General features: G+C 44.1%; 1 protein-coding gene across 1 annotated transcript in view; it reads left to right on the forward strand.

Moving 5' to 3' along the window:
• Positions 1-12,400, forward strand: part of LOC124711624 (probable serine/threonine-protein kinase nek3) — a 357,746-nt gene that overhangs the window by 326,057 nt on the left and 19,289 nt on the right. Inside the window, exons 5-6 of the mRNA XM_047241796.1 lie at positions 557-763; positions 5,510-5,709. Coding sequence (XP_047097752.1) covers positions 557-763; positions 5,510-5,709 — 407 coding nt within the window. The remainder of the gene's footprint in view (positions 1-556; positions 764-5,509; positions 5,710-12,400) is intronic.

The raw sequence follows: 12,400 nt of genomic DNA on the forward strand, positions 1-12,400 counted from the left end.
ACACTTTCTTTTAGGCATAGCCAAATATTTTACGTAACTCACTCGGTTAAAAATTACACTTACAAATCACACGTGCATTACAGGAAGCCAAGCCAATACAAAGTGAAGACACGAAACGAAAATTTTAAATAATCGATATTTGTCTTCGCTTTATAAGTAGATCAACAATAACATCGACAATCCTGGTGGCACCTACTAACACCGCCTTCGTGCGTGTTTATCACGAAGGCTGTGCCAATAGTTAAAGTATTTAGGAAAAGAGCAATAGAACGGGAAGAATTGTAAATTTAACTGTATTAGGCTCAACTTTGCGAAAAAGCCGGACACTAAAAATCCGCCCGGACCCCGGACAAAGAGCTAAAAAGGAGGACCTTTCCGGATTAATGCGGACGTCTGGTCACCCTAGGTATGTTGCACATTTGCTACTTGTAAAATAGAATTAGTAATGTACTAGTTATGAACACAAATGAGTAGTTTACTTAGTGATCAGGTTTGGGCGCTCCGCCGCTGCTGTAGAACACGCCTGCTGACGTGTTGGCGCTCTCCTGTGTGGCAGGCAACCCGCACGACAAGGTGCTGTACGCGCGCAGCGCTCCCCGCCGCAGCCAGTCAGCGGGTCCGCCGGGCCGGCTGGAGCGCCGACACTCGCTGCGGCTGCTGGGGTCCCGCCGGCTCGCCTCGTCGCTGGTGCGCTGCGGATCCCTCAGGCACCTCCCCGCGCGCAACGCCGCGGACTCACAGCCCGAGACTGCTTCGCCACCGAGTGAGTACCGCAAACTCTCGTACAGACTGATTCGGCTGCCCCTACCGATGTCGTTTTATGCAACCCGCGCTACGTCTGTATCAGGAACTATATCCAGACAGGCGACAAACATGTAGTCGATATGAGTTCCCTCTCAGAGCTTTGGGCCACTATTAGCAAACGGAATCATAGTGTAAAAACTACAACTGAGGGTTAGCCATGATTTATATGGTATTTTTTGCACCAAGATGTACATTACTTCTCCCATACTTAGCCAAGAGTAGCTGGCCGGTGTGGCCGAGCGGTTCTAGGCGCTACAGTCTGGAGCCGCGCGACCACTACGGTCGCAAGTTCGAATCCTGCCTTGGGCATGGATGTGTGTGATGCCCTTAGGTTAGTTAGGTTTAAGTAGTTCTGAGTTCAAGAGGACTGTTGACCTCAGAAGTTAAGTCCCATAGTGCTCAGAGCCATTTTAGCCAAGAGTTTCCAATATTTCTTTCTGTAATTAGTCATGTACTCATAGAGGTTTTGGATGTCTCTATAGGTCTATTCTGTTTATATTACTTAATCTTCCGTTTGTTGTTGTTGTGGTCTTCAGTCCTGAGACTGGTTTGATGCAGCTCTCCATGCTACTCTATCCTGTGCAAGCTTCTTCATCTCCCAGTACCTACTGCAACCTACATCCTTCTGAATCTGCTTAGTGTATTCATCTCTTGGTCTCCCTCTACGATTTTTACCCTCCACACTAAATTGGTGATTCCTTGATGCCTCAGAACATGTCCTACCAACCGATCCCTTCTTCTAGTCAAGTTATGCCACAAACTCCTCTTCTCCCCAATTCTATTCAATACCTCCTCATTAGTTATGTGATCTACCCATCTAATCTTCAGCATTCTTCTGCAGCACAACATTTCGAAAGCTTCTATTCTCTTCTTGTCCAAACTATTTATCGTCCATGTTTCACTTCCGTACATGGCTACACTCCATACAAATACTTTCAGAAACGACTTCCTGATACTTAAATCTATACTCGATGTTAACAAATTTCTCTTCTTCAGAAATGCTTTCCTTGCCATTGCCAGTCTACACTTTCGTAAATGATTCAAAAACTCTCCCTTATCAGCTGTGTTACACCATCAGAAACGATGAAATTAACAGCAGATATCAATTACAATGAAATTAATACCCCTGGCTGCATACAGGCGTTGATATAAGTCAACGGGGACAGTTGAAAATGTGTGCCCCGACCGGGACTCGAACTCGGGATCTCCTGCTTGCATGGCAGACGCTCTATCCATCTGAGCCACCGAGGACACAGGAGATAGTGCGACTGCAGGGACTTATCTCTAGCACGCCTCCCGTGAGACCCCATTCCCAACTTATTGTCCCGCACTATATTCATAGTGCCCCTGCCCATAATACTCATTACTCGGGGCTTTTTGCCGATTCCCGGAAGAGTTCGGGCACTGTCTGTGCATCTGCATGGAAGAAGATGGTGAAATGGTCGGTGAGCCTTATATATATATGAATATGGTATATGTTCTCTCGGACATGTCCGAAAGAACAGACACCCTCTTCATATAGGAGATATCAAAATGTGCAGTGTGGAAGTAACACCTTTCCGGTACATAATCCAGTGAAAAGTTACTTTCGTGTTTTCCATTTTGATATCTCCTACGGTGAAACACATTTTATATGGCAAATTTTCTGAACCATTGACGAAAGATTAACCTACACAGACATCCAAAACCAGTACGACTACATCGCTAATTATACAAAGAAAGATTGGAGACTCTTGGAAAAGTATGGCAGAAGTAAGGTATATTTTGGTCCAAAAATACCTCGTAACTCGTGACCAATCCTCACTAGTATTTTTTACAGCATGATCCCATTTGCCAACAGTCGCCCAAACCTCCAAGAAGGAACTAAAATCGATTACGTGACTAACACCTTCTTGGATACCGTTCCTGACACAGACGTAGTATGGGTTGCATAAAACGACACTATTAGGGCCATCTGAATCGGCCTGTATCGTTACTACACTGCTGTTTGTTCTTCGGTCCTGAAAACTGGTCTGATGCACTTCTCCACGCTACTCTCGAATCGAATCGTGCAAGCCTCTTAACCTCCAAATAACTACTGCAAACTACATCTATTTGAACCTACTTACTATACTCTTCCTCTCCCTGTACAACTTTAGCCCTGACACCTCCCTCCATCACTAAACCGTCAATTGCTTGATGCTCCTTGATGCCTTAAAATGTGTTCTATAAACTGATCCCTTCTTTTAGTCAAGCTGAGCTATAAATTTCTTCTTTCCCTCAATTCGATTCAGTACCTCTTCATTACTTATACCATCTGCCCGTCTAATGTTGAGCATTCTTCTGCAGCACCATATTTCAAAAGTTTCGTCTGCCTTCTTGTCTGAACTGCTGAAATGCGGTACATTTCTTCTCTGCCCAAAACGGTTCAGTAGCTCCACATCCCTAATTCAATCTATCCATCGGATCTTCCACATTCTTCTCTATCATCTCATTTCGGAAAGCTTTTATTCTCTTTTCCTCTGAACTGTTAATCGTCCTCATTTCACATCTGCCCAAGGCTGCACTCCTGATGGATACCATCAGAGGAGATTTCGTAGCACATAAATTTATGTTCTATGTTAACAACTTTCTCTTTTTCAGAAATTCTTTTCTTGTTGCTGCCACTCTGCACTGATTTTGCTTCCCAAGACAAAAATCTTCTGCTAATTGTAATTTCTCATTGGGAAATAAACTCAGCCAGAAATTGGAAACAGCGTGAAACATGACTTTTCCGACCCAATTACTTTGTTTCATCGCTCCTTAGTCAAGATTTCATAGCCTAGACACCACAGTTTTCTATTATGGCGATTGGCATAAGTGATGAGTGGTTTTGGAATTCCAGCTTGTCGAGTAATTCCCTGCTTATGGAGGTCCCTTCGTGTTGTTTTGGAGCTGACAGTGTTCTCGTGTGCGACATTGACTTTTGCAGTTGTCGTCCTCTCATTTTCCATCATAATCTTCTTCAATGACTGTCTGTCACAGTCATTCAACACAAACGTTCGTCTGCATTATGACTTACCATATGATATTTTTCCGCTTTGCCCGTATGCGGTTGGTACAAATCTTCGACATGGAGCCTCTTGAAACACAAAGCCTTTCGGTTTCCTCGGTTACAGAAGCGCACATTGTACGAACACAACAGTTTTCCCACTTTTGGATCAACTTAGCTCGGACATGACGCACTCGCTACTACACAGAGAACTGTTCTGACCACGCTGACACTTGCGACGTATTGAGGACATTGCATAGGTACTGTTCGTGGTGAAATACAACAGGGCAACCAGCAGGCTTGGGTAGCATCCACATTTATATTGAAGCATGCATTTCTTGCTGTGTGTTTGTTCCACATCTGTACACGGCTGCTAGTGGTATACCATTTCTTGTAGACACGTTGGACAGTTCGCATTGACATACCCACAAACCACGAAACTTTATTAATTGTGTGGTCACGGGTGCATCTACATCTACATTTATACTCCGCAAGCCACCCAATGGTGTGTGGCGGAGGGCACTTTACGTGCCACTGTCATTACCTCCTTTTCCTGTTCCAGTCGCGTATGGTTCGCGGGAAGAACGACTGCCGGAATGCCTCCGTGCGCGCTCGAACCTTTCTAATTTTACATTCGTGACCTCCTCTGGAGATATACGTAGGGGAAGCAATATATTGGATACCTTCCAGAAACGTACCCTCTCGAAACCTGGACAGCAAACAACACCGCGATGCAGAGCGCCTCTCTTGCAGAGTCTGCCACTTGAGTTTGCTGAACATCTTCGTAACGCTATTACGGTTACCAAATAACCCTGTGACGAAACGCGCCGCTCTGCTTTGGATCTTCTCTATCTCCTCCGTCAACCCGACGTGGTACGGATCCCACAATGATGAGCAATACTCAAGTATAGGTCGAACGAGTGTTTTGTAAGCCACCTCCTTTGTTGATGGACTACATTTTCTAAGGACTCTCACAATGAATCTCAACCTGGCACTCACCTTACCAACAATTAATTGTATATGATCATTCCACTTCAAATCGTTCCGCACGCATACTGCCAGATATTTTACACAAGTAACTGCTACCAGTGTTTGTTCCGCTATCATATAATCATACAATAAAGGATCCTTCTTTCTATGTATTCGCAGTACCTCAAAACACGACGACAGCTTCTTGACCTGTCTTATAATACTGATTCCATGCCACTGATTGGTTAAGATACACCATTTCGCAACTTATCCGCAGCTAGTGGCTATTGTTGCTGCCTCTGGATCACGGGGTCCCGGGTTCGATTCCCGGACGGGTTGGGGATTTTCTCTGCCCGGGGATTGGGTGTTTGTGTTGTCCTCATCATTTCATCCTCCTCCTCATCGTCATCATTCGTGACAGTGGCTAGATTGGACTGTGTAAAAATTGAACTGCGTAAAAATTGGGACTTTGTACGGGCGATGATGACTGCGCTGTTGGGCGCCCCACAAACCAAACATCATCATCATCGCTGTCATGACTTACATCGGCAGTGGAGAGTCACATGACCATTTGATACAAGACCTACCCGATCTACAGCGCTCCAAAGCTACCAGTGTGCTCTTTGAAATGCGTGATTGATATTTTGTCCAGTGAGGTTATTAGTAACTAGCATACTGTGTTGGCCTGTAGTCGGTGTGTGATTGCGGTGTGGTGTGGTGTTGCAGAGAAGGGCTCGCTGCTGTCGCGGCTGTTCCGGCGCAGCGGGCGCAAGCAGCGGCAGGCCGGCGAGCTGTCCACGTTCTCGGCGCAGTTCCCACCCAGCGAGTGGTTCAACCCGCGCGTCGTCCACCTGCACTCGGTCGGCACGCAGACGCGCTCGCCCACGCCCTCGCTGCTGCACGCTCCCGCCACCAGGGGCGCTGGGGTCAGTATATCGCGCTGCATTGCGTGTACAGTCTGTCTGTAAACTCAAGAGCGAGCAGCGCTTTTGGTGGGAGAAGTGGCCTTTCCTGGAAGAACGCTGCCACCGGCCTACAGGGGCACCCAAAATCTGTTGCCTGTTATCTGTCTAGCGATGTAGATCGGCGTGCAGTGATATATATCGTTTCTGTTCGTGGGATCTTAGTTGCCAGTGTCAGTGAGTTAACCTCGTGTACTTACTGATATACTTCCAAATCCGGAAGTGATGGATAATAGTCTAGCATTGCAAGAAAATATGCAGAATACTAACTAGGTTTTCTTGTGGATGTGATAATCACTCCCAAAAAAGTGATGAAAACATAAGAGTTTGTCACATAAACTGCAACAAATGAATGCAACAGTTTCACAGTCGCACAGTTTTCCCTGTGCTCTGTCAAAACATATGTTTGTTTAGGTGTAGCGTCCCCATACTACAGTGCAGTTACATCGCATCGGACGGACGGACGGACAGACAGATAATAATTGTCTGAAAATAAAAAAATTAAACATTTCACTCGCGGGAAGACTTGAACCAAGAAACTCTCGTTCCGCGGCTGCTCCCGCTAACCACGGGACCACGGCGCTCCTAGTCTCACATTTTCCTTGATGTTGCCTATTTTGCGCATGGACTACTCAGTTTGTATATTTTGCTTATTTTTTTCATAGTTCCAAACAACTTCTTCCTGTTTTCTCGATTGATCTGTGTTCAGTTTTTCAAGGCCTATCCACTGTGCCAACTTAAACTAAATCTGAGGGGGGTGCGATGGGGAGGTTCCCTTGTAAGAAGAGGAGGTATTTGTGGAGTAACGAGCGTTCGATCGTCTCTTATGTCATTACAGCGTGTATTAAAGAGACAACCCAAAAAGAACTGTTGGCTAATATTACCAGTCCCAATCAAACGGCTGCAATTAATGCAAACGTCAGCCTCGCGCAATAGGACGCATAAGGAAGGAACGCAAAAATGAGCCGCATGGTTTACTTGAATCGCCACGAAGGAAAACTAATAATTTTGGGAGGAAACCCATCATTATAGACAGTTTCAAAATCACGTATACCCCCTGATGCTTATGGAACACTAAATCTCTATTTCGGTCACTATTCACCTGATTCTAAGACATAGTGCTTAAAACATGTGCGCAATAGCTTTTCTAAATACTGGTGAAATTTCCTTCGAAACATGTACACTGATTCTGGACTTCTAAGCAGAAAGCTTGACATACGAACTACGTTTGCATATTAATTTTTATTTTTTGTTAAGAACTTTATTTGTTAATCTATAGCAATGTTATCCTCTTCAAAAAATTCCTCATTACATACTACACACTTATGCCAGTGCTCTCTCCAATTCCCGAAACACTATAGAAACTGTTTCTTAGGGATAGTTCATAGGTCTCTTAACTGCGCGTTTTTAATCTCATCCATGCTTGTAAAACCGCTGTCTTTAAAAGCCTGCTTTGAAAGGTTTGTACCACTTGTCTTCCCTTGGTTTACCCATAACAGGCTCACCAAAAGCAGTATTTAACATTTCTATAAATTTCGTACACTTTATTCCATTCTTATAAGAAAATGAAATCCAGTTTGTCAAATTTATTTTTATACAAAATAAATAAACTTTGATGCTACCAAAACACATGTAACCTTTCTGACAGCTGACAACAGAGTTAATACCCAATATGGATAACATTGTACACATACTTTTGAGACATGTTTATGAAAACAGTGACAAAAAGTAGTGCAAATCTGACTAATACAACACATAAAATTAGAAATTACTGCTTAGTTTTTAAACACTCTTTATGCTGCAAAGAATTGTTAAGTTCCAATACAGTCCTTCAAAGAAAACTTCTACCTTTTAGTAGGAACACAAAGTAAGAACAAGCCTTAAATTCTGCAGACTGATTACAATATATGGGGTTCGTTTTACGAATAGCAATAGAGGAACATACATTCAGATGAACAGACATTTGATTCTATGTTTGTAGTAGAATCCTGACTTCCGTTCTTATGTTAATATTATTTATTCTATAATGTTGTGTTTAGGAAGAAGCTATCGTTTTTTGTATTCCTTATGGTCTTAATGCATTCGTATAAAAATATGCGCAGCCGAGATGTATCTATCTGTACACGGCGTCGCCACAGATTTAAAGAGCGCGCCGCGAGAAGCGCCTCGTGACGTAGCTGGGTTGGCAGAGTGGGGACTTGCTCGCTCCTTCTTCAGTTTATCGACAGACTTATATCATTCGTGCACATCATCGAGAGGCGTTCTCACCACAGACGTACATTAATACACTGGCATTGCCGCATACAGTATCATTGGCGTTACTACCAGCACTTTAGTTAGCAATATAACGGCGAGCGCAAAGGACGTGTAAAAATCTGTTTATTTGCCGAAAAAACAGTCGTAAAAATAGGGATAGATTAAATTAGATTAGATTTTCTTTCATTCCAATTGATCCGTAGTGAGGAGGTCCTCCAGGATGTAGAACATGTCAGGAAAACAACAACACATGACAAATATTTACAACTAAAACAAATAAGCTAATGTACCATTCCACAGGTCCCAAGTGGAATGGTCGTCATTTCTAATGAACACTATATGAAAGAGTCATTTTAAAATACTAATGCACTGTATTTAAAATAAAAAAGTTTTTTTATTTATTTATAAGGTAATAAACGTGTAATGCAACTACTATAATACTTATTTACAATTAACACATTACTGCACTGAAATGGTGCAGAAGTTAGATTGTACTTACACACACACACTACTGCACTGAAATTGTGCAGAAGTTATTATATATATGTATGACATAACTACGTTAACAAAATAGTTAAACATGCGTCGTGCTTGGTTGTAATTTCTCATACAGCAGACGGAAGATACAAGGAAATGAACATGTCACAATGCAACAATAACTAGAAACATCTTACGCACTTTTGCCTTTGTGCTGCATGTAATACTAAATAATTACATTATATCTTGTCTTATCTGAAATACTGGCAATGATTAAATAGTTTATGTACATTTCAGGGGGTTACATAAATCTACTATTAACAGACGTAGCTCAATGATATGCTTTCAACCCATTTTGATCAACTTCGGATTTTCTTTGAATAGTATGTTCCTTATGAAAGTGCTCCTATAAGCAGAACGTGCTATTTGTCGTTGAGAACAAGTGACTTTATTTATTTGAGTGTTCTTATGAAAACTACCGTCTGCTTTAAATGCTTGTATATGAAACTTGATTCTACAGTGTATGATTCAACTAGGACACAAATATTCACTCAACTGCAGAACTTTAAGAGACCACCTCGTAAAGGCTACAACATCATTTGATTTCAGAAAATCATGGTAGTGCAATATACAAACTTGCTAACACCTCCATCTTACCTCACCAAACGTCAGGCTTCAGTAAAAGATGCACCTTTGCCAGCCTGTTAATGTATATCTGTGGTTCTCACATCCTGGGCAAAAAATCTTTTCCATCAATGATACTCGTTAGGCTATTAGCCAATGAGCGGCTTCTAAGCCAAAGAGATCCTATAGCAAGAGCTTCTAAAGCTCCATGCTCATCATCGACCGTACGAATACCTCTGTTCCTCCCCTTGCTCCTAGCTTAACACTCCCATCACTACACAGGACATCAGCCTCACACTCCACACTAAACGCAACACTGCTCCTGGCCACGACCGCATTACCTAACGCCACCTCAAACACTGCCCTCCCTCCTTCCTTGCAGTCCTTGCCACCCTCTAAAACGTCATCCTTGCCACCGGCTTCTACCCTGACCTGTGGGAAACCTCCCATATCTTAATGTTCTCCACATCCAACAAGCCTCCATCTGATGCCTCTTCCTATCGCCCTATATGTCTCACCCCAGCGTTCAGCAAGCTCTTGGAATCCATCCTTACCCACCACATCCATCACTACCTCCACCGAAACCACCTCTTCCCCAACACCCAATGTGGCTTTCGACCTTCCTTCTCTGCCGATGACCAGCGCCTACGCCTCACTCTTCTCCTCTCCCTCCAGCTTAACTCCCATCTCTCTGCCATTTTTGTCTCCCTCGACCTAGATAAGGCTTACGACTCTGTCTGGCATCTCAGTCTCCTGTTTAAACTCCAGATATATGCACTTCCTGTCAACTATGTCGATCTGATTGCCTCCTTCCTCTTCCGCCGCCCCTCCTATGTTACCATCCATAACGCCAATTCCCGCACCTTCTACCCCTCTGCAGGTGTGCCCCAGGGCTCTATCCTTTCCCCTCTTCTCTACCTCCTGTACACAGCAGATATGCCCCAACCCCCCCTCCCTCCCCCCACAAGTACACCTCCTACAGCATGCCGATGACTCCGCATTCCTTGCCCTCACTCCTACCCTCTAACGGTCCCAATGCCTTCTCCAGAATCACCTTGACCTTTTTGCCGCATGGTGCAACCAGTGGCTCCTGAAAATCTATCCTTCCAAGACCCAGGCAATCATTGTAGGTCGTACCACTCGGTCCTTCCAGCTCCTGGATTTCTCCCTTACCATCTGTGCCCATCCTGTCCGCCTCTCCCCCACCATCTGCGCCCATCCTGTCCGCCTCTCCCCCCACACTCACCTACCTTGGCCTCGCTATTGACCATCACCTCACCTGGATTCCTCATCTCTGCTCCATCCAATCCAAAGCCCACAACCACCTCTGACTCCTCAAACTCCTCTTTGGCGGGCCATGGGGGTTGAACCCCTCTACCATCCTCCACACCTACAGATCCTTAATCTGTCCCATCCTCTGTTATGCCAGTCCTGCCTTGATATCCACCCCCCCCCCCCCTCCCAAATTCTATAAGTCCCTCCAGATCCTCAAGTGTCATGCACTCTGCCTTGCCTTCCGTATACGCCTCCCATCCCCCATGTGAATCCTCTATGACCTGATTCCTTTTCCCCATCTGCTCCTATTCCTCGAACATATCCGCATACTCTACACCTCCCGCTGCCTTGTTCCCCATCATCCCCTGGTTGCTCCTCTCCTCTCCAACCCTCGCTCTCTGCCGCACCTATACTGTTGTGTCCCCCCTACCTTCCATCTCTACACCCTTCATCTCCTTCCCCAAGGTGGATTCTGTCAACTCCCCCTCCTGGACGATGCCCTCTCTCCCTCCATTTATCCCTCCTATCAACTCTGGTCCTCATCTCTGCCTCCTTTCCCCTGTCCTTTCCCCAGGCTCCCTCTTCCCCCCACCTTCCATTCTGTTTTTTCCCCACCTACACTCTCTCTGCTTCCCTTCTCCCCCCCTCCCCTTTCCCGAGTCCTTTTGCATTCCTCTCCATTGTCTTTCCCCACTCCCTCTCACATCTGCCCAGGTCCCCCCTCTCTTATGAGTCCTCGTTCTCCATTGGCTCGTTCCCCCCTCCCCCCCCCACTTCATTTTTCCTCTTCTTCCTCACCTTTTTCTTTCCCCTCATCTGTCCAGGTTCCCCCCATCTGTCATCGGCTGTGGTGTGTCACATTTGTGCCAACTTTTTAGTGCAGTGTTTGAGTAGTGTTCAGTGCTGTGCATCTTTCCAAAGTGTTACGAACAGAAATCATGCTGTGATTTTTATATCCCTTGTGAATAGAAACCAAACTGTCGCCATGTTTTTTAATTGTCTGTCTATTGTTTTACCTGTCTGCTTCCTGTGTATTTTATTAGCATCACCAACCCTTTGTTTTATGTTTTAAGTTTCACAATTTTCCATTTAAGTCATCGATTTTATCACCTGCTTCTCTTATTTATTATCTCCACTTTTTTAAAACAAATTCTGTAGGCTGAAGAGTAGCGTACTAAGCTGCTGCCAGCCGGCTCCCTTCAGGGGGAATCGAAACTCAATAAAGGAAAAGAAAAAGGAAAAAAAAAGAACTCCATGCTCGGCTTACTAGGAAGTGACGTAAAAGTAATGTGTAATTCAATGCATCCATATGCCAGACGCCTTATTAATTTGCCGTATTTCGCAGTTTTGGCTTTGCAACTTTCAGGATTCACTTTCAAGGCAATGTCACACTGAAAATTTATCATGAAAGCACCACTTTCGGCTCCATTTCTTATAATTAAATATCAATAGTAACCCATCAGCAGTACAAGCCCCAAGAGACTATAAGATAAACATACTTTAGTTCCAAATTGCAGTTTGTTGGTGTAGGGTACCAGTAGCATTTAAGGTTGTGGACGTTGATAACAGTCTGTTTTTTCACCTTACATTTGTAATGCACTCTGGGACTTCCTTCATATAATGGAAGTACGTTCTGCAATACTCAATGTTATTTATGTATAAAGCATGCTATCACAGGAATAAATTTCTTTAATTTTGTGACATCTGTCTGATTAGAAAAAAAGGATGAAACTGCTTCGGGCTAAACGACCATCAGTGATATTTCTGTTTGTGCTTGACACGAATATTTGGCCACTTTTTCGTAATATGTTACAATTTCTAAAGGTATGGTTAGGCAGGAACGTAAAATTACAGTTTAAGTTGCTGCCAGTTAAACGTGCCGTCCCCCAATAATCAATTTTTCCTTCTCATCCTGTCTGTCAAGTGCCCCCTGACTCACCATACTGGGTGACTTTTCCGAAACCTTCCATTTTTCCTAGACCTCTTCAGCCATTTTCCTTCACTCCTCTTCCTTCTCATTCAA

This window comes from Schistocerca piceifrons, chromosome 8, assembly GCF_021461385.2.
Source record: "Schistocerca piceifrons isolate TAMUIC-IGC-003096 chromosome 8, iqSchPice1.1, whole genome shotgun sequence".
Lineage (NCBI taxonomy): Eukaryota > Metazoa > Arthropoda > Insecta > Orthoptera > Acrididae > Schistocerca > Schistocerca piceifrons.